The 23167-nt window shown below is 38.5% G+C and overlaps 1 protein-coding gene across 1 annotated transcript in view; it reads right to left on the bottom strand.

Moving 5' to 3' along the window:
* LOC137428023 (plasminogen-like) overlaps nt 1–22117 on the bottom strand; it is a 387719-nt gene extending 365602 nt beyond the window's left edge. The window contains exons 1-4 of the mRNA XM_068117937.2: nt 21877–22117; nt 21347–21479; nt 14741–14844; nt 3285–3399 (exon numbers count right to left, since the gene is read on the bottom strand). Of these exons, the coding sequence (XP_067974038.2) occupies nt 3285–3399; nt 14741–14844; nt 21347–21479; nt 21877–21919 (395 nt within the window). The 5' untranslated portion in view covers nt 21920–22117. The remainder of the gene's footprint in view (nt 1–3284; nt 3400–14740; nt 14845–21346; nt 21480–21876) is intronic.
* Between the last annotated feature and the right edge of the window lie 1050 nt (nt 22118–23167).

Genomic DNA, 23167 nt, shown 5'->3' with positions numbered 1-23167 from the left:
CTATCCCACTCTTGCCTCCTGGGTTTTCAAATGTGCGTTGCACCATCATCTCATGTCATCCCACATCATGACCCACAATCTTTATGACCCACATTAACCCTTCCTAGCCCAAACCGATGAGTTTCAGATTGCAGTGTTTTCTGTTTCCCTCCACTCTCGTCTTTTCCTGTTCGTTCACTCCTTTCCTTGTTGTATCCAGGTGTCCCCTACTGTCAGTTCATTCATCTATGTACAGTCACGTGAAAAAGTAAGTACACCCCGTGTAAAGTTTTGACTTTTTCAACATATTTCAACATGCAGCTATTTGATCTTCATTTCAACAATATTGATAGATAAAGGTGATACAATATAACAAATATCATGAAACATTTACATTTTGTAGTCCATTGTATAATTTAAATAAACATAAATGCAAATTTCGCATGTGGAAAAAGTAAGTACACCATTGGCTTTAATAGGTGGTATTGACCCCTTTGGCAGAAACAAGCTCAAGTAGGCGTTTCTTATAACTGTCTACCAGTCTCTGACATCGACTGGGAGAAATTTTTTGCCCACTCCTCCATGCAGAATTCTTTCAGCTATGCAATGTTTGAGGGGTTTCTTGCATGCACAGCTCGTTTCAAATCCCCCCACAACACCTCGATGGGATTTAGATCCACGCTTTGACTTGGCCTTTCCAGAACCCTCCATTTCTTTCTTTTCAGCCATGCCTTGGTGGGTTTACTGGTATGTTTAGAGTCATTGTCATGTTGCAAGGTCCATCTTCGGTTGAGCTTCAAATTTCCGACAGATGGACTCACATTATCCTCAAGCACCCTCTGGTACAATGAAGAATTCATCGTGGATCCTATGATGGTGAGCTGCCCAGGCCCTGATGCAGCAAAGCTGCCCCAAACCATAATATTTCCACTACCATGCTTTGCAGTTGGTATCCGGTTCTTGTGGTCAAATGCTGTCTTTGGTTTTCGCCAAACATGTCTTCTGGTACTGTGGCCAAATAGCTCTACCTTTGACTCATCTGTCCAGAGCACATTGTTCCAGAAGTGCTGGTCTTTGCCGAGGTGTTCATTGGCAAACTTTAGTCTTGCCCTGATGTTCTTTCTGGACAGCAAAGGTTTCCTCCTGGCACACCTCCCAAGTAGATCAAATTTGTGCAGCCTCTTTCTAATGGTAGACTCGTGCACTTTGACATCAACAGTGGCAAGAGCTACCTGTAGGTCCCGTGATGACATTCTGGGGTTCGTAGAGACTTCTTTCACCATCTCTTTCACCATAACAAATGTTGGGATGGGCCCCGGGAAGATTATGGGCTAGGTGGCGATACCGGTCGAGGCCGCTTCGGCCGAGTTGGGCCCATTTCGCAATTAAAAGCAGAACTGAATTATAGTAGTCAATCGTCTCCGGCCACGAGTAAAAGCTGAATTATATTAGTAAATTCATTCTAAAAGAACTAAAAATGTTGTGACGGGCCCCGGGAAGGTTGTAGGCTAGGTGGTGAGGCCGGTCGAGGCCGCTTTGGCCGAGCTGGGCCCATTTCACAATTAAAAGCTGAGCTGAATTATAATAGTCAATCTGCTACGGCCACGAGTTAAAGCTGAATTATCGTAGTAAATGCATTAAAAAAGAAAGAAAAATGTCAGGACGGGCCCCGGGAAGGTTGTAGGCTCAGTGGCTAGACCGGGTGAGGCCCACCTCGGCCGGGCTGGGCCCATTTCGCAATTAAAAGCTGAGCTGAATTATAGTAGTCAATCGTCTACGGCCGCGAGTAAAAGCTGAATTCTAGTCGTAAATTCATTCAAAAAGAACTAAAAATATTGTGACGGGCCCTGGAAAGGTTATAGGCGAGGTGGCGATGCCGGTCAAGGCCGCTTCGGCCGAGCTGGACCCATTTCACAATTAAAAGCTCAGCTGAATTATAGTCGTCAATCTTCTACGGCCGCGAATAAAAGCTGAATTATAGTAGTCAATCTTCTACGGCCGCGAGTAAAAGCTGAATTATCGTAGTCAATCTTCTACGGCCACGAGTAAAAGCTGAATTATAGTAGTAAATGCATTCAAAAAGAACCAAAAATGTCGGGACGGGCCCCGGGAAGGTTATAGGCTCAGTGGCGAGGCCGGTCGAGGCCGCTTCGGCCGAGCTGGGCCCATTTCCCAATTAAAAGCTGAGCTGAATTATAGTAGTCAATCGTCTATGGCCACGAGTAAAAGCTGACTTATAGTAGTAAATTCATTCAAAAAGAACGAAAAATGTTGGGATAGGCCCCAGGAAGGTTATAGGCTAGGTGGCGAGGCCGGTCGTGGTCCCCTTCGGCCGAGCTGGGCCCATTTCGCAATTAAAAGCTGAGTTGAATTATAGTAGTCAATCGTCTACGGCCATGAGTAAAAGCTGAATTATAGTAGTAAATTCATTCAAAAAGAACTTAAAATGTTGGGACGGGCCCCGCGAAGATTATAGGCTAGGTGGTGAGGCCGGTCGAGGCCGCTTCGGCCGGGCTGGGTCCATTTCACAATTAAAAGCTGAGCTTAATTATAGTAGTCAATCTTCTACGGCTGCGAGTAAAAGCTGAATTATAGTAGTCAATCTTCTACGGCCGCGAATAAAAGCTGAATTATGGTAGTAAATTCACTCAAAAAGAACCAAAGATGTCGGGACGGGCCCTGGGAAGGTTATCAGCTCGGTGGCGAGGCCGGTCGAAGCCGCTTCGGCAGGGCTGGGCCCATTTCACATTTAAAAGCTGAGCTAGATTATAGTAGTCAATCTTCTACGGCCGCGAGTTAAAGCTGAATTATAGAAGTAAATGCATTAAAAAAAGAACCAAAAATGTCGGGACGGGCCCCGGGAAGGTTATAGGCTAGGTCGCGAGGCCGGACGGGGCCCACCTTGGCCGGGCTGGGCCCATTTCGCAATTAAAAGCTGATTCTCTGAATTATAGTAGTCAATCGTCTATGGCCACGAGTAAAAGCTGAATTATAGTAATAAATTCATTCAAAAAGAACTAAAAATGTTGGGACAGGCCCCGGGAAGGTTATAGGCTAGGTGGTGAGGCCGGTCGAGGCCACTTCGGCCGAGCTGTGCCCATTTCACAATTAAAAGCCGAGCTGAATTATAGTAGTCAATCTTCTACGGCCACGAGTAAAAGCTGAATTATCGTAATAAATTCATTCAAAAAGAACCCGGGCAACGCCGGGTGCTTTCGGCTAGTTATCTATAAGAGAGAGCGAGAAAGAACCATGAGACATTATTCGGATAGGCCGAGTTCTTCTGTCCCTCGATGCAGCCTCACCTTGGTTTGTGGGGCCTCTCTGAGGCCCATGCCTGGCATGTGAAACCACGCTTGGTCGTTGACATTGTCCCGCGGTATGAGGAGCCCTCATCTTTCCGGCATTCCGAGGGTATGTCTGAAAATATGGGATAGTTGGTCAGACTTTGCTTTTGGAATTATGTTTGCACATGGGTCAGGATTAGGAATGCATGAGAATCAAAGAGAAGCACAATCCCCCCCCCCCCTCCCTTTGTATATGGGATCGTTTCTCTGGATGTAGCTTTAACATGGAGACTGAAAACACATTTCTCGGCTTCTACTGGACAAAATCGGCTGCAGATTTCAGAAGTAAATACTTTGTACATTCTGGTAATATGTTCCAAGTTTCAGCAACGTCCGTTTATGCATTCTTGAGTTTTATTCATAAAACCCTTGAAATCACTTTGGTGTCTGTCCGTCCATCCTTCCGCCCAAAATGTGTTGGCGCTCATATCTCAAGGACTATACATTGAAATGAGCTGAAACTTGGATTATACATCGGCCAATAGGTGTAGTTAATGACTTTCGAAACAATATCCACCAAAGTGATATCGTTTTTGCTTTAAAATTATATATAATATTATATATAATGTTGTCACCCTGGCCAATCTTGCCCGCAAAGGAGCGTTATAGTTTCCAGGAACGGAGACGGCCAGCTTAAAGGACGAGGGACTAATACCCCCTTGGTAACGGGAGTGCCGCTCCGAATCCGTAACAATATATATACAGTATATACACACACACACACACACACACACACACACACACACACACACACACACACACACACAAATAAATATATATATATTAATTGTGTCGTGTCCCCGGGGTTAAGACCTCAAGAGGACGAATGGCCAAAACGAGCTTTAACTCCGAGGCGTATACCCAACTTGGCGGTAGTGACACGCACGGGAAGGTTCGAGGTCTTACCGGATCGGGAACACACACAGGGGTTATCCGATCCCCACAGACACAGAGACGGGACAGAAAAATCCACAATACAAGGAAAGTAAAATTCGACAAATAATGATTTAATGAAAATAAATGCAAGTAACAATGAAAGGTGAGGTTGTGGTGCTGCGCACACACGACTCGATTGCCAGAGAGGTAGGCCACAACGCGTTGGTACAACAAGAGTCTTTATTCAGAGCTCGCACTTCAGCACTGGGCGGGCTCGAGCTTAGAGCCCGCATATATGTCCCGAGGCCACGCCTTGCCCCCGGGCGTGGCCGATCGGTCGAAAGGCGGGGCATGCATTTTAGTTCCCCGCCTGGACGCTCGCGCCACCCACTGGTGCGCGGAATTATTGCCCCTTGCACCCGCCACACGCACCCCCCCAGAATTCCCGCGCACCTGAAGGGTGAGCTTGCGGGGAAGCCGGATGACCCGGCCGAAACGCCCCCTGGCGATGCGTGCAGGGCTGGGGGGTAGCGGGACGGCGGGCTGGGGGGTGCCGGGGGTCTGACCGCCGGGAGGCGGCCTCGACGCGGAGGCAGAGCTGCTTGCGGGGGGTGGTCCAGATCGAGGTGCATGTGTGTGTTTGTCTGTTTGTCTGTCCACTCACTTACACTTACCTGCAGGTCACAATTTGAAACCGATCTTCACGAAACTTCACCAAGTGGTCAAGTTCGTGGTCAGACAAAATCCTTTATATTTTTGAGGTCAAAAGGTCAACATAGGCCAAAGGTCAACCACTTTTTCATATGTTTAAAATCCTCAATTTTCATCCGATTGACTTGAAATTTGAATAGGATTTTCATATCAGCGAACTGAATGCAACCAACTATTTTTGAGGTCAACAGAGGCCAAAAGGTCAACATAGGCCAAACGTCAACAACAATTTCTAAAATCCTCAATTTCCATCCGATTGACTTGAAATTTGAAGAGGATTAACATATCAGCTAACTGAATTGAACCACTAACTATTTTTTTGATCAACATAGGTCACAAGGTCAACATAGGCCAAAGGTCAACCACTTTTTTCAAATTCTAAAATCCTCAATTTTCATCCGATTGACTTGTAATTTGAATATGATTTTCATATCAGCTAACTGAATTCAACCACGAACTATTTTTGAGATCAGGATAGGCCAAAAGGTCAGCATAGGCCAAAAGTCAGTAACCATTTCTAATTTCTAAAATCCTCAATTTTCATCCGATTGACTTGAAATTTGAATAGGATTTTCATAGCAGCAAACTGAATTCAAACACCAACTATTTTTGAGATCAACATTGGCCAAAAGGTCAACATAGGCCTAAGGTCAACCACTATTCTTAAATTTCTAAAATCCTCTATTTCATCCGATTGACCTGCAATCTGAATAGGATTTGCATGTCGGCTTACTGAAACCAACCACCAACTATTTTTGACATCGGATGCGTGGACTCCACGGTTCAGTTCGTTCGTTCGTTCATTATCTACCTGTACAATACGTCATAGAACAATACAAGTACATTATATACTTGTACAATACATTATAGAACAATACAAGTACATTATATACCTGCACAATACATTATAGAACAATACAACTACATTATATACGTGCACAATACGTCATAGAACAATACAAGTACATTATATACTTGTACAATACATTTATAGAACAATACAAGTACATTATATACCTGCACAATACATTATAGAACAATACAAGTACATTATATACTTGTACAATACATTATAGAACAATACAAGTACATTATATACCTGCACAATACATTATAGAACAATACAACTACATTATATACATGCACAATACATCATAGAACAATACAAGTACATTATATACCTGTATGATACCTTGTAGAACAATACAAGCACAGTACATACCTGTACCATACATTATTATAGAACAATACAAGTGCAGTACATGCCTGTACCATACATTATGGAACAATACAAGGGCAGTACATACCTGTGCGATACATTATAGAACAATACAAGCGCAGTACATACCTGTACGATACATGATAGAACAATACAAGCGTAGTACATACCTGTACGATACATTATAGAACAATACAAGCGCAGTACATACCTGTACGATACATTATAGAACAATACAAGTGCAATTCAAGAGCAATTCAAGAATGTGGAATGTAGTGGTGAGGGGTAGTGAGTGCAGACAATGGTTTGGGTGGAGTGAGTGCAGGCTGTGGTGAGGATGCACCTAGTATAGGCACTAGGCAGTGATAAGGGTGCAGCTCGAGCATGCAGCATTGAGGGTGCAGCGAGTCCAGACAGCATTGAGGGTGCAACGAGTGCATGCAGCATTGAGGGTGCAGCTCGTGCATACAGCATTGAGGGTACAGTGAGTGTAGGCAGCATTGAGGGTGCAGCGAGTGAGGCAGCATTGAGGGTGCAGCGAGTGCAGGCAGCATTGAATGTGCAGCGAGTGCATGCAGCATTGAGGGTGCAGTGAGTGCATGCAGCATTGAAGGTGCAGTGGGTGCAGGCAGCATTGAGGGTGCAGCGAGTGCATGCAGCATTGAGGGTGCAGCTCATGCATACAGCATTGCGGGTACAGTGAGTGTAGGCAGCATTGAGGGTGCAGCGAGTGAGGAAGCATTGAGGGTGCAGCGAGTGCAGGCAGCATTGAATGTGCAGCGAGTGCATGCAGCATTGAGGATGCAGCGAGTGCATGCAGCGTTGAGGGTACAGTGAGTATAGGCAGCATTGAGGGTGCAGCGAGTGAGGCAGCATTGAGGGTGCAGCGAGTGCATGCAGCATTGAAGTGCAGCGAATGTGTGCAGCATTGAGGGTGCAGCGAGTGCATGCAGCATTGAAGGTGCAGTGGGTGCAGGCAGCATTGAGTGTGCAGCGGGTGAGGGCAGCATTGAGGGTGCAGGGAGTGCACACAGCATTGAGGGTGCAGGGATTGAAGGCAGAATTGAGGCTGCGGGGAGTGCAGGCAGTTTTGATGGTGCAGGGAGTGCAGGCAGCTTTGAGGGTGCAGGGAGTGAAGGCAGAATTGAGGATGCAGGGAGTGCAGGCAGCATTAAGGATGCAGCAAGTGCAGGCAGCGTTGAGGGTGCATGGAGTGCAGGGAGTGCAGGCAGTGTTGATGGTGCAGGGAGTGCAGGCAGTGTTGATGGTGCAGGGAGTGCAGGCAGTGTTGATGGTGCAGGGAGTGCAGGCAGCATTGAGGATGCAGGGAGTGCAGGCAGCATTAAGGATGCAGCAAGTGTAGGCAGCATTGAGGATGCAGTTCATGTAGACAGTGTTGAGGATGCAGGGACTGCAGGTAGTGGTGAGGGTTTCATCATTGTTTCACTTTGTCCTGATTTATTCAATTGTTTTTTTATTTGTTTCACTGTCCTGATTTATTTAATTGTTTTTTATTTGTTTCACTGTTTGTAATGTTTTATTTAATTCTTTGTTTTACTGTGTTTGTCCTGATTTATTTAATTGTTTTAGATTTGTTTCAGTTTGTCATGTTATATTTAAGTCTTCGTTTCACTGTGTTTGTCCTGATTTATTCAATTGTTTTTTTATTTGTTTCACTTTGTCCTGATTTATTTAATTGTTTTAGATTTGTTTCACTGTTTGTCATGTTATATTTAATTCTTCGTTTCACTGTGTTTGTCCTGATTTATTTAATTGTTTTAGATTTGTTTCACTGTTTGTCATGTTATATTTAATTCTTCGTTTCACTGTGTTTGTCCTGATTTATTTAATTGTTTTAGATTTGTTTCACTGTTTGTCATGTTATATTTAATTCTTCGTTTCACTGTGTTTGTCCTGATTTATTTAATTATTTTAGATTTGTTTCACTGTTTGTCATGTTTTTTAAAATTCTTCGTTTCACTGTGTTTGTCCTGATTTATTTAATTGTTTTAGATTTGTTTCACTGTTTGTCATGTTATATTTAATTCTTCGTTTCACTGTGTTTGTCCTGATTTATTCAATTGTTTTTTTTATTTGTTTCACTGTCCTGATTTATTTAATTGTTTTTTATTTGTTTCACTGTTTGTCATGTTATATTTAATTCTTCGTTTCACTGTGTTTGTCCTGATTTATTTAATTGTTTTAGATTTGTTTCACTGTTTGTCATGTTATATTTAATTCTTCGTTTCACTGTGTTTGTCCTGATTTATTTAATTGTTTTAGATTTGTTTCACTGTTTGTCATGTTATATTTAATTCTTCGTTTCACTGTGTTTGTCCTGATTTATTTAATTATTTTAGATTTGTTTCACTGTTTGTCATGTTTTTTAAAATTCTTCGTTTCACTGTGTTTGTCCTGATTTATTTAATTGTTTTAGATTTGTTTCACTGTTTGTCATGTTATATTTAATTCTTCGTTTCACTGTGTTTGTCCTGATTTATTCAATTGTTTTTTTTATTTGTTTCACTGTCCTGATTTATTTAATTGTTTTTTATTTGTTTCACTGTTTGTAATGTTTTATTTAATTCTTTGTTTTACTGTGTTTGTCCTGATTTATTTAATTGTTTTAGATTTGTTTCACTGTTTGTCATGTATTATTTAATTCTTCGTTTCACTGTGTTTGTCCTGATTTATTCAATTGTTTTTTTATTTGTTTCACTTTGTCCTGATTTATTTAATTGTTTTTTATTTGTTTCACTGTTTGTCATGTTATATTTAATTCTTCGTTTCACTGTGTTTGTCCTGATTTATTTAATTGTTTTTTTATTTGTTTCACTGTTTGTCATGTTTTTTTTAATTCTTAGTTTCACCGTGTTTGTCCTGATTTATTTAATTGTTTTTGATTTGTTTCACTGTTCGCAAAGTTTTATTTAATTCTTTGTTTCACTGTGTTTGTCCTGATTTATTTAATTGTTTTTGATTTGTTCCACTGTGTTTGTCCTGATTTATTTAATTGTTTTGGATTTGTTTCATTGTTTGTCATGTTTTATTTAATTCTTTGTTTCACTGTGTTTGTCCTGATTTAGTTAATTGTTTTTGATTTGTTTCACTGTGTTTGTCCTGATTTATTTAATTGTTTTGGATTTGTTTCACTGTTTGTCATGTTATATTTAATTCTTCGTTTCACTGCGTTTGTCCTGATTTATTCAATTGTTTTTTTTATTTGTTTCACTGTCCTGATTTATTTAATTGTTTTTTATTTGTTTCACTGTTTGTAATGTTTTATTTAATTCTTTGTTTTACTGTGTTTGTCCTGATTTATTTAATTGTTTTAGATTTGTTTCACTGTTTGTCATGTTATATTTAATTCTTCGTTTCACTGTGTTTGTCCTGATTTATTTAATTGTTTTAGATTTGTTTCACTGTTTGTCATGTTATATTTAATACTTCGTTTCACTGTGTTTGTCCTGATTTATTCAATTGTGTTTTATTATTTGTTTCACTTTGTCCTGATTTATTTAATTGTTTTTGATTTGTTTGACCGTGTTTGTCAGGTTTTATTTAATTCTTTGTTTCACTGTGTTTGTCCTGATTTATTTAATTGTTTTTGATTTGTTTCACTGTTTGTCAGGTTTTATTTAATTCTTTGTTTCACTGTGTTTGTCCTGGTTTATTTAATTGTTTTTGATTTGGTTCACTGTGTTTGTCCTGATTTATTTAATTGTTTTGGATTTGTTTCATTGTTTGTCATGTTTTATTTAATTCTTTGTTTCACTGTGTTTGTCCTGATTTATTTAATTGTTTTGGATTTGTTTCATTGTTTGTCATGTTTTATTGAATTCTTTGTTTCACTGTGTTTGTCCTGATTTATTTAATTGTTTTTGATTTGTTTCACTGTGTTTGTCCTGATTTATTTAATTGTTTTTGATTTGTTTCACTGTTCGCAAAGTTTTATTTAATTCTTTGTTTCACTGTGTTTGTCCTGATTTATTTAATTGTTTTTGATTTGTTCCACTGTGTTTGTCCTGATTTATTTAATTGTTTTGGATTTGTTTCATTGTTTGTCATGTTTTATTTAATTCTTTGTTTCACTGTGTTTGTCCTGATTTAGTTAATTGTTTTTGATTTGTTTCACTGTGTTTGTCCTGATTTATTTAATTGTTTTGGATTTGTTTCATTGTTTGTCATGTTATATTTAATTCTTCGTTTCACTGCGTTTGTCCTGATTTATTCAATTGTTTTTTTTATTTGTTTCACTGTCCTGATTTATTTAATTGTTTTTTATTTGTTTCACTGTTTGTAATGTTTTATTTAATTCTTTGTTTTACTGTGTTTGTCCTGATTTATTTAATTGTTTTAGATTTGTTTCACTGTTTGTCATGTTATATTTAATTCTTCGTTTCACTGTGTTTGTCCTGATTTATTTAATTGTTTTAGATTTGTTTCACTGTTTGTCATGTTATATTTAATACTTCGTTTCACTGTGTTTGTCCTGATTTATTCAATTGTGTTTTATTATTTGTTTCACTTTGTCCTGATTTATTTAATTGTTTTTGATTTGTTTGACCGTGTTTGTCAGGTTTTATTTAATTCTTTGTTTCACTGTGTTTGTCCTGATTTATTTAATTGTTTTTGATTTGTTTCACTGTTTGTCAGGTTTTATTTAATTCTTTGTTTCACTGTGTTTGTCCTGGTTTATTTAATTGTTTTTGATTTGGTTCACTGTGTTTGTATTTGATTTATTTAATTGTTTTGGATTTGTTTCATTGTTTGTCATGTTTTATTTAATTCTTTGTTTCACTGTGTTTGTCCTGATTTATTTAATTGTTTTGGATTTGTTTCATTGTTTGTCATGTTTTATTGAATTCTTTGTTTCACTGTGTTTGTCCTGATTTATTTAATTGTTTTTGATTTGTTTCACTGTGTTTGTCCTGATTTATTTAATTGTTTTTGATTTGTTTCACTGTTCGCAAAGTTTTATTTAATTCTTTGTTTCACTGTGTTTGTCGTGATTTATTTAATTGTTTTTGATTTGTTCCACTGTGTTTGTCCTGATTTATTTAATTGTTTTGGATTTGTTTCATTGTTTGTCATGTTTTATTTAATTCTTTGTTTCACTGTGTTTGTCCTGATTTAGTTAATTGTTTTTGATTTGTTTCACTGTGTTTGTCCTGATTTAGTTAATTGTTTTTGATTTGTTTCACTGTGTTTGTCCTGATTTATTTAATTGTTTTTGATTTGGTTCACTGTGTTTGTCATGTTTTATTTAATTCTTTGTTTCACTGTGTTTGTCCTGATTTATTTAATTGTTTTTGATTTGTTCCACTGTGTTTGTCCTGATTTATTTAATTGTTTTTGATTTGTTCCACTGTGTTTGTCCTGATTTAGTTAATTGTTTTTGATTTGTTCCACTGTGTTTGTCCTGATTTATTTAATTGTTTTGGATTTGTTTCATTGTTTGTCATGTTTTATTTAATTCTTTGTTTCACTGTGTTTGTCCTGATTTAGTTAATTGTTTTTGATTTGTTTCACTGTGTTTGTCCTGATTTAGTTAATTGTTTTTGATTTGTTTCACTGTGTTTGTCCTGATTTATTTAATTGTTTTTGATTTGTTTCACTGTGTTTGTCCTGATTTAGTTAATTGTTTTTGATTTGTTTCACTGTGTTTGTCCTGATTTAGTTAATTGTTTTTGATTTGTTTCACTGTGTTTGTCCTGATTTATTTAATTGTTTTTGATTTGTTTCACTGTGTTTGTCCTGATTTATTTAATTGTTTTTGATTTGTTTCACTGTGTTTGTCCTGATTTATTTAATTGTTTTTGATTTGGTTCACTGTGTTTGTCATGTTTTATTTAATTCTTTGTTTCACTGTGTTTGTCCTGATTTATTTAATTGTTTTTGATTTGTTCCACTGTGTTTGTCCTGATTTATTTAATTGTTTTTGATTTGTTCCACTGTGTTTGTCCTGATTTAGTTAATTGTTTTTGATTTGTTTCACTGTGTTTGTCCTGATTTATTTAATTGTTTTTGATTTGGTTCACTGTGTTTGTCATGTTTTATTTAATTCTTTGTTTCACTGTGTTTGTCCTGATTTATTTAATTGTTTTTGATTTGTTCCACTGTGTTTGTCCTGATTTAGTTAATTGTTTTTGATTTGTTTCACTGTGTTTGTCCTGATTTATTTAATTGTTTTTGATTTGGTTCACTGTGTTTGTCATGTTTTATTTAATTCTTTGTTTCACTGTGTTTGTCCTGATTTAGTTAATTGTTTTTGATTTGTTTCACTGTGTTTGTCCTGATTTATTTAATTGTTTTTGATTTGTTCCACTGTGTTTGTCCTGATTTATTTAATTGTTTTGGATTTGTTTCATTGTTTGTCATGTTTTATTTAATTCTTTGTTTCACTGTGTTTGTCCTGATTTAGTTAATTGTTTTTGATTTGTTTCACTGTGTTTGTTCTGATTTAGTTAATTGTTTTTGATTTGTTTCACTGTGTTTGTCCTGATTTAGTTAATTGTTTTTGATTTGTTTCACTGTGTTTGTCCTGATTTAGTTAATTGTTTTTGATTTGTCTCACTGTGTTTGTCCTGATTTATTTAATTGTTTTTGATTTGGTTCACTGTGTTTGTCATGTTTTATTTAATTCTTTGTTTCACTGTGTTTGTCCTGATTTATTTAATTGTTTTTGATTTGTTCCACTGTGTTTGTCCTGATTTATTTAATTGTTTTTGATTTGTTCCACTGTGTTTGTCCTGATTTAGTTAATTGTTTTTGATTTGTTCCACTGTGTTTGTCCTGATTTATTTAATTGTTTTGGATTTGTTTCATTGTTTGTCATGTTTTATTTAATTCTTTGTTTCACTGTGTTTGTCCTGATTTATTTAATTGTTTTTGATTTGTTTCACTGTGTTTGTCCTGATTTATTTAATTGTTTTTGATTTGTTCCACTGTGTTTGTCCTGATTTAGTTAATTGTTTTTGATTTGTTCCACTGTGTTTGTCCTGATTTATTTAATTGTTTTGGATTTGTTTCATTGTTTGTCATGTTTTATTTAATTCTTTGTTTCACTGTGTTTGTCCTGATTTAGTTAATTGTTTTTGATTTGTTTCACTGTGTTTGTCCTGATTTATTTAATTGTTTTTGATTTGTTTCACTGTGTTTGTCCTGATTTAGTTAATTGTTTTTGATTTGTTTCACTGTGTTTGTCCTGATTTAGTTAATTGTTTTTGATTTGTTTCACTGTGTTTGTCCTGATTTATTTAATTGTTTTTGATTTGTTTCACTGTGTTTGTCCTGATTTATTTAATTGTTTTTGATTTGTTTCACTGTGTTTGTCCTGATTTATTTAATTGTTTTTGATTTGGTTCACTGTGTTTGTCATGTTTTATTTAATTCTTTGTTTCACTGTGTTTGTCCTGATTTATTTAATTGTTTTTGATTTGTTCCACTGTGTTTGTCCTGATTTATTTAATTGTTTTTGATTTGTTCCACTGTGTTTGTCCTGATTTAGTTAATTGTTTTTGATTTGTTTCACTGTGTTTGTCCTGATTTATTTAATTGTTTTTGATTTGGTTCACTGTGTTTGTCATGTTTTATTTAATTCTTTGTTTCACTGTGTTTGTCCTGATTTAGTTAATTGTTTTTGATTTGTTTCACTGTGTTTGTTCTGATTTAGTTAATTGTTTTTGATTTGTTTCACTGTGTTTGTCCTGATTTAGTTAATTGTTTTTGATTTGTTTCACTGTGTTTGTCCTGATTTATTTAATTGTTTTTGATTTGGTTCACTGTGTTTGTCATGTTTTATTTAATTCTTTGTTTCACTGTGTTTGTCCTGATTTATTTAATTGTTTTTGATTTGTTCCACTGTGTTTGTCCTGATTTATTTAATTGTTTTTGATTTGTTCCACTGTGTTTGTCCTGATTTAGTTAATTGTTTTTGATTTGTTTCACTGTGTTTGTCCTGATTTATTTAATTGTTTTTGATTTGGTTCACTGTGTTTGTCATGTTTTATTTAATTCTTTGTTTCACTGTGTTTGTCCTGATTTAGTTAATTGTTTTTGATTTGTTTCACTGTGTTTGTCCTGATTTAGTTAATTGTTTTTGATTTGTTTCACTGTGTTTGTCGTGATTTATTTAACTATTTTTGATTTGTTTTTCTGTGTTAGTCATGTTTTATTTAATTATTGTTGGTTCATGTTGGTCATTAACTTTTGACTAAACATACAAGATAAAGGTCCATTTGTGGATGCGCAGGCTAAGGGGGCAGTGTGAGTACATCGTAATCCTGTTGCTGCGACAGCATTCCACAAGCAATCCTGATTGTTTCTCTTTATCATTTGGGGAAAGGAAGGGAGGAGCCGCTCATCCTCGAGGCTCTGTCGTTATGTATTTATGTTCAGGAGAAGTACAAACCAGATGTCACCAATCATAACATGGAGAGTGTGTTTCCTTGTATAAAGGTTTATGACCGATATATGGAGCATTCACAAACGTGTGGTGCAGCAACAGTCGCTTTGAGTTCAGGTTCAGTCAAATGAGGGGTTATGCAAGTGCAGGATATCACTGGATTATCAGTATTGTCTATGGCACATCACACCAGGTGCGCACCCAGCTTCTCCAGCAGGACGTTGCCTTTCCTCCTGAAGACGTTGTTCCTCCCGATAATGGGTAAAGTTTTGCATTGATTCCTCGACTCGCGGAAAAGCGCCGACCTGAATAAAACCAACCTTTGATTAGTGCACATCGTCATTGTGGCTACATAACCACAGTCAGGTATTATTTATGTAATCACAGGTTACATAACCACAGTCAGGTATTATTTATGTAATCACAGGTTACATAACCACAGTCAGGTATTATTTATGTAATCATAGGTTAGATAACCACAGTCAGGTATTATTTATGTAATCACAGGTTACATAACCACAGTCAGGTATTATTTATGTAATCACAGGTTACATAACCACAGTCAGGTATTATTTATGTAATCATAGGTTACATAACCACAGTCAGGTATTATTTATGTAATCACAGGTTACATAACCACAGTCAGGTATTATTTATGTAATCACAGGTTAGATAACCACAGTCAGGTATTATTTATGTAATCATAGGTTAGATAACCACAGTCAGGTATTATTTATGTAATCACAGGTTACATAACCACAGTCAGGTATTATTTATGTAATGACAGGTTAGATAACCACAGTCAGGTATTATTTATGTAATCATAGGTTACATAACCACAGTCAGGTATTATTTATGTAATCACAGGTTAGATAACCACAGTCAGGTATTATTTATGTAATCACAGGTTACATAACCACAGTCAGGTATTATTTATGTAATCACAGGTTAGATAACCACAGTCAGGTATTATTTATGTAATCATAGGTTAGATAACCACAGTCAGGTATTATTTATGTAATCATAGGTTAGATAACCACAGTCAGGTATTATTTATGTAATCACAGGTTAGATAACCACAGTCAGGTATTATTTATGTAATCATAGGTTAGATAACCACAGTCAGGTATTATTTATGTAATCACAGGTTAGATAACCACAGTCAGGTATTATTTATGTAATCACAGGCTACATAACCACAGTAAGGTATTATTTATGTAATCACAGGTTAGATAACCACAGTCAGGTATTATTTATGTAATCACAGGTTAGATAACCACATTCAGGTATTATTTATGTAATCACAGGTTACATAACCACATTCAGGTATTATTTATGAAATCACAGGTTAGATAACCACAGTCAGGTATTATTTATGTAATCACAGGCTACATAACCACATTCAGGTATTATTTATGTAATCACAGGCTACATAACCACATTCAGGTATTATTTATGTAATCACAGGCTACATAACCACATTCAGGTATTATTTATGTAATCACAGGCTACATAACCACATTCAGGTATTATTTATGTAATCACAGGTTACATAACCACAGTCAGGTATTATTTATGTAATCATAGGTTCGATAACCACAGTCAGGTATTATTTATGTAATCACAGGTTCGATAACCACAGTCAGGTATTATTTATGTAATCACAGGTTAGATAACCACATTCAGGTATTATTTATGTAATCACAGGTTAGATAACCACAGTCAGGTATTATTTATGTAATCACAGGTTACATAACCACAGTCAGGTATTATTTATGTAATCACAGGTTACATAACCACAGTCAGGTATTATTTATGTAATCACAGGTTACATAACCACAGTCAGGTATTATTTATGTAATCATAGGTTAGATAACCACAGTCAGGTATTATTTATGTAATCACAGGCTACATAACCACATTCAGGTATTATTTATGTAATCACAGGTTACATAACCACATTCAGGTATTATTTATGTAATCACAGGTTACATAACCACAGTCAGGTATTATTTATGTAATCACAGGTTACATAACCACAGTCAGGTATTATTTATGTAATCACAGGTTAGATAACCACAGTCAGGTATTATTTATGTAATCACAGGTTACATAACCACAGTCAGGTATTATTTATGTAATCACAGGTTAGATAACCACATTCAGGTATTATTTATGTAATCATAGGTTAGATAACCACAGTCAGGTATTATTTATGTAATCATAGGTTACATAACCACATTCAGGTATTATTTATGTAATCACAGGTTACATAACCACAGTCAGGTATTATTTATGTAATCATAGGTTCGATAACCACAGTCAGGTATTATTTATGTAATCACAGGTTCGATAACCACAGTCAGGTATTATTTATGTAATCACAGGTTAGATAACCACAGTCAGGTATTATTTATGTAATCACCGGTTACATAACCACAGTCAGGTATTATCTATCTATAATTCCAGCAATCTCTGTGTGTATGTTTGTATGTTTGTATGTTTGTATGTTTGTATGTTTGTATGTTTGTATGTATGTTTGTCTGTGACCGCTGTTTCTCGACAACTACCGGTCCGATATACTTGAAACTTGCCAGGTATATTGCTGGGGACCCGAGGATGTGCCTTTTCAAGGTTTTAAATTAATCGCAGAAGTAGTTACCGAGCTATGTCCAAAAAACGATTCAACCAATCAGAGAGCAGCGAGCTATCACGTGTGCCGAACGTGGCGAACAGACTCTGCCTCGGATGGCACATTTGAGAGCGTATTCATTTATTTCCCGTCGGCAAACTATGTTGGCGCTATGTTGGCGTTAAACTATGTTTTAAAACTAATTAAAACTAATTTGCGATTCTTTCGCTTTCCTGCGATATGCGACCTTCCGCTTCCGGAGCTCCTGTGAGAGCGTGCGCCATTACGGATAGTACGGGTACGGGCATGCCATATGTTGGCGTTAAACTATGTTTTAAAACTAATTAAAACCATTTCATGTAAATAGAGGGGGGGGGATTGTCACTGTACTCGCAAGCCGTTCGCCGTTCGCTTTGGCGTTGCGAATGGACCAAAACATTTCATGAACCAAACCATTTCATGTAAAGCGTTCGCCGTTCGCTTTGGCGTTGCGAATGAACCAAAACATTTCATGAACCAAACCATTTCATGTAAATAGAGGGGGGGATATAATTTTAGATATATATATAGTACGGGCATGCCCTAGTTTATGTAATCACAGGTTACATAACCACAGTCAGGTATTATTTATGTAATCACAGGTTAGATAACCACATTCAGGTATTATTTATGTAATCACAGGTTAGATAACCACATTCAGGTATTATTTATGTAATCACAGGTTAGTTAACCACAGTCAGGTATTATTTATGTAATCACAGGTTAGATAACCACATTCAGGTATTATTTATGTAATCACAGGTTACCTAACCACAGTCAGGAATTATTTATGTAATCACAGGTTACATAACCACATTCAGGTATTATTTATGTAATCACAGGTTACATAACCACATTCAGGTATTATTTATGTAATCACAGGTTACATAACCACAGTCAGGTATTATTTATGTAATCACAGGTTACATAACCACATTCAGGTATTATTTATGTAATCACAGGTTAGATAACCACATTCAGGTATTATTTATGTAATCACAGGTTACATAACCACATTCAGGTATTATTTATGTAATCACAGGTTAGATAACAACATTCAGGTATTATTTATGTAATCACAGGTTAGATAACCACAGTCAGGTATTATTTATGTAATCACAGGTTAGATAACCACATTCAGGTATTATTTATGTAATCACAGGTTACCTAACCACAGTCAGGTATTATTTATGTAATCACAGGTTAGATAACCACATTCAGGTATTATTTATGTAATCACAGGTTACATAACCACATTCAGGTATTATTTATGTAATCACAGGTTACATAACCACAGTCAGGTATTATTTATGTAATCACAGGTTACATAACCACAGTCAGGTATTATTTATGTAATCACAGGTGACATAACCACATTCAGGTAATATTTATGTAATCACAGGTTAGATAACCACATTCAGGTATTATTTATGTAATCACAGGTTACATAACCACAGTCAGGTATTATTTATGTATTCACAGGTTAGATAACCACAGTCAGGTATTATTTATGTATTCACAGGTTAGATAACCACATTCAGGTATTATTTATGTAATCATAGGTTAGATAACCACAGTCAGGTATTATTTATGTAATCATAGGTTAGATAACCACAGTCAGGTATTATTTCTGTAATCACAGGTTAGATAACCACAGTCAGGTATTATTTATGTAATCACAGGTTAGATAACCACATTCAGGTATTATTTATGTAATCATAAGTTACATAACCACAGTCAGATAACCTTTCATGTCTGTGTCATCAACCAGTCATCAACAAGTCAGCCAAATCAGCCAAGTCAACCAAATCAGCCAAGTCAACAAAATCAACCCAGTCAGCCAAGTCAGCCAAGTTAACCAAATCAAACAAGTCAACCAAGTCAAACAAGTCAGCCAAGTCAACGTAGTCAAACAAGTCAGCGAAGTCAAACAAGTCAGCCAAGTCAGCCATGTCAGCCAAGTCAACCAAATCAGCCAAGTCAACCCAGTCAACCCACTCAACAAAGTCATCCGAGTCAGCCAAGTCATCCAAGTCAAACAAGTCAGCCAAGTCAACCAAGTCAAACAAGTCAGGCAAGTCAACCAAGTCAAACAAGTCAGCCAAGTCAACCCAGTCAACCCACTCAACCAAGTCAACCCACTCGACCAAGTCACCCCACTCAACCCACTCAACCAAGTCAACCAAATCAACCGAGTCAGCCAAGTCAGCCAAGTCATCCAAGTCAGCCAATTCAGCCAAGTCAACCCAGTCAACTCAGTCAACCCAGTCACCCAAGTCAACCAAGTCAGCCAAGTCAACCTAGTCAAACAAGTCAGCCAAATCAGCCAAGTCAGCCAAGTCAACCCAGTGAGCCTAGTCAACCCAGTCAGCCAATCAACCCAGTCAGCCAAGTCAACCAAATCAGCCAAGTCAGCCAAGTCAACCAAATCAGCCAAGTCAGCCAAGTCAAACAAGTCAGCCAAGTCAACCAAGTCAAACAAGTCTGGTGGACTGGTCAGCCAAGTCAAGTTAAATCCTGGTGGCATCTGGTCAAATCCGTTTCTGGTGTTTGTTCCCCCTCCATCCCCTCCCTTACCTCAAATGGCCACACAGTTGACATCGCACATGACAAAGCCGAGTGCCTCAACTCTGAGTTTGCCTCAAAATCTTTAGTCCCAAACCCATCTCTCTCTGTTCCCACCTTTCCCAGTCGAACCCAACTGCTCCTGGACTCTGTGTACTTCTCTCCTGACAAGGTGGAGGAGTTTCTGTCAAACCTCGACTCTGATTCTGCAACTGGACCAGACGGCATCAGCCCACGGGTCCTAAAATCCTGCTCTGCCGCTCTATCTCACCCTCTCTCTGTTCTTTTCACCCTCTCTTTTGCTCAAGGTCATCTGCCAGCATCTTGGAAATCAGCAAATATTACCGCTTTACACAAAAAGGTGCAAAAACAGATCCTTGCAACTACAGACCAACCAGCGTGCTCCAAATTATCAGCAAAGTCATGGAATCCATCATTGCTTCGGATATGAAATCTTTCCTCTTCTCCAATGGCTTGATCTCTGATCATCAATTTGGATTCAGACCTGGTCACTCTACTCTGGACATGCTGCTTCTGCTGTCTCAACAATGGATGGAGGTCCTCAATGCCAAACAGGAAATCAGAGCTGTCTCCCTTGACATATCACGTGCCTTCGATACGGTCTGGCACCCCGCTCTGCTCACCAAACTCTCCTCCTATGGTATCCATGGAAATCTCCATGCATGGCTTGCGGACTTCCTCTCTGGTCGTAGTCAACGTGTGGCCGTGAATGGATTTCTCTCATCTCCCCTTCCTCTTCAGGCTGGAGTTCCCCAAGGCAGTGTTCTGGGCCCTGTGCTTTTTCTGGTCTTTATCAATGATCTCTCCGACTCCCTGGAAAATCCTCTCTATCTCTTTGCTGATGACTCCACTCTCTGCCGTTCCATTCCTCTTCCCTCAGATCGGCAGTCTGCAGCCTCCTCACTCTCTGCAGACCTGGACAAAATCACAGACTGGTCAAACAAGTGGAACATGTCTTTCAATCCTGACAAATCTCACACTCTTACTATGCCTCTCCGAAAAGATCGACTGGACAACCCTCCCATCTACTTTCTCAACAATCCTCTCCAAGAAGTTCTGTCGCTCAAGCTTTTGGGTCTCACTATCTGCCATGATCTTTCTTGGGAAAACCACATTTCCCAGCTGGCCTCCAAAGCCAGTCGCCGACTGGGCATCCTCCGTCGTGCGAAGTCCTTCCTCGGCACACCTGAGCTCCTCACCACATACAAGGCTTTCAGCCAAGTCAACCTGGTCAAACAAGTCAGCCAAGTCAATCAAGTCAACCAAGTCAGCCAAGTCAATCAAGTCCGCCAAGTCAATCATGTCAGCCAAGTCAATCAAGTCAACCAAGTCAGCCAAGTCAACCAAGACACCCAGGTGATCCCATACAATGAAATAGCAGGTGAAGGTTAGCGGATATATAAAGCTCCTTGTGTTCCAAATAGATCCCCGAGTCCAATCGATATTGTTTTTGCCTTGTGCCAAGAAACCCAAAATACAGATGTCCTTGTAGTGCAGGTGACCAGCTTGGCTGTTCACAGGTGTGGAAGGCATTGAGCTCGAGTTCGAACCTGCACGTGAAGCGTGTCTCCTCGTTACATTTCTCCGCACACTCTGCCTCGCTGTGAGCTGTGTGCGTGTTACGTGTAGAGGAGTACAAGTACACGTCCGGTTTCCTCCTGTATCCTGGAATACTCCCTTTTGCTGAAACATGAGAAGCACAGTTACAAGGGTAAGGTGTGCTTGGGAATACGGGGTGGGGTATGAAATTGATGGGTTAAAAGGCAGAGGGAAGACAAAGCTGGGTGAGGAGGGATGTTTGGGGGGGGGGGGGGGGGGAAATCTTATTTCATTGATATATGTTTCTGCTTAAGTTCGTGTCTCACCTTCATGAAGTAACCATAATCACCCAATACTTAATATGGTATCCTCCCACGTGGCATTTCACGGAATAAAGGAAGAATATTTTTGAAGCTTCTCAATTGAAAATAGTTTGTCTCCTTTTGTTAATTTTACTCACATTTTAATATGAATCCCAAGGCAGGGATGGATGTCTCAAAATCTGTATGATTGAACACTTGGGGGCCACACACACACCCACCTGTGAGAGACAGGAACAACACCAGCACACACTGGAACCACATTTAGATGGTTCCTCACGCCTCGTTCCCTCAGTGATGGACCGGTCACGACAGGTGGGTACTGGGGAGTCTCTTTGGGCTGGACCGGTCACGACGTGTGGGCACTGGGGAGTCTCTTTGGGCTGGACCGGTCACGACGTGTGGGCACTGTGGACTTTGGTCGGGGGGTCTGGCCGGACTGAGCCACGGTCGCCTCTGGGCAAACAAGTTCTGTTTACCAGTGATATCACTGAGAGGGGGACGGGGGTGGCTTTAGTGACCTTTTGGTCAGGAGGAGCTCAGAGTCCAAGGTCGGCTTCATAAAGAAACCAGTTTAGGATCAAATTTTAACAAACCTTTCAATCGTGAATGGTGTTGATGGCCTACTTAACAAACAATTTACTACCTCAAATACTCGTAATTAATCTTCCATTTATTATGTACTTAATGGGTAGGGATGGGATTGGGAAGGGGCAGAAAGAAAAAGGAGAAAGAAAAGCAATTTGGGGGAAGTGGGGAGTATTCTGGCATATGAGGATATGTAATAAATAAATAGCCCCAAATTCGGTGACCCTGAACTGACTTCAGTCTCACCCAGAGTTTGTCTCATCCACCCCCACCCCACAATCCACAAACCTTTAGTACTGACACCAGGTGTTTGTATTGTACCTCCTCCCCTCCCCTCCCCTCCCCCCACAGCCACTCCAGTCGCAGACCAGTTTAGTCATGGTACCTAGTGTTTGTATCGTACCTCCTCCCCACCCCCTCCCCCCACACCCACTCCAGTCGCAGACCGGTTTAGTCATTGTACCTCGTGTTTGCATTGTACCTCCTCCCCTTATATTAGCTTTTAAGCGCATAACGTGTAAAAAATTGTCTGTCCTCGGTTGCAACACTCACTACCGAGTTCCAAACTGCCTCTGGAAGCAACGTCAGCACAACAACTGTTTGTCGGGAGCTTCATAAAATGGGTTTCCATGGCTGAACAGCCGCACACAAGTTTAAGATCACCGTGCGCAATGCCAAGCGTTGGCTGGAGTAGTCTAAAGCTCGCTGCCATTGGACTCTGGAACAGTGGAAACTCGTTCTCTGGAGTGGTGAATCACGCTTCACCATCTGGCAGTTTAACGTACGAGTCTGGGTTTGGTGGATTCCAGGAGGACGCCACCTGCCCGAATGCGTAGTGCCAACTGTAAAGTTTGGTGGAGCAGGAATAATGGTCTGGGGCTGTTTTTCATGGTTCGGGCTAGGCCACTTGGTTCCAGTGAAGGG

The sequence above is a fragment of the Myxine glutinosa genome, chromosome 5, assembly GCF_964187855.1.
Source record: "Myxine glutinosa chromosome 5, kmMyxGlut1.1, whole genome shotgun sequence".
NCBI classification, from domain to species: domain Eukaryota; kingdom Metazoa; phylum Chordata; class Myxini; order Myxiniformes; family Myxinidae; genus Myxine; species Myxine glutinosa.
This window is presented reverse-complemented; position numbering and strand designations above follow the sequence as displayed.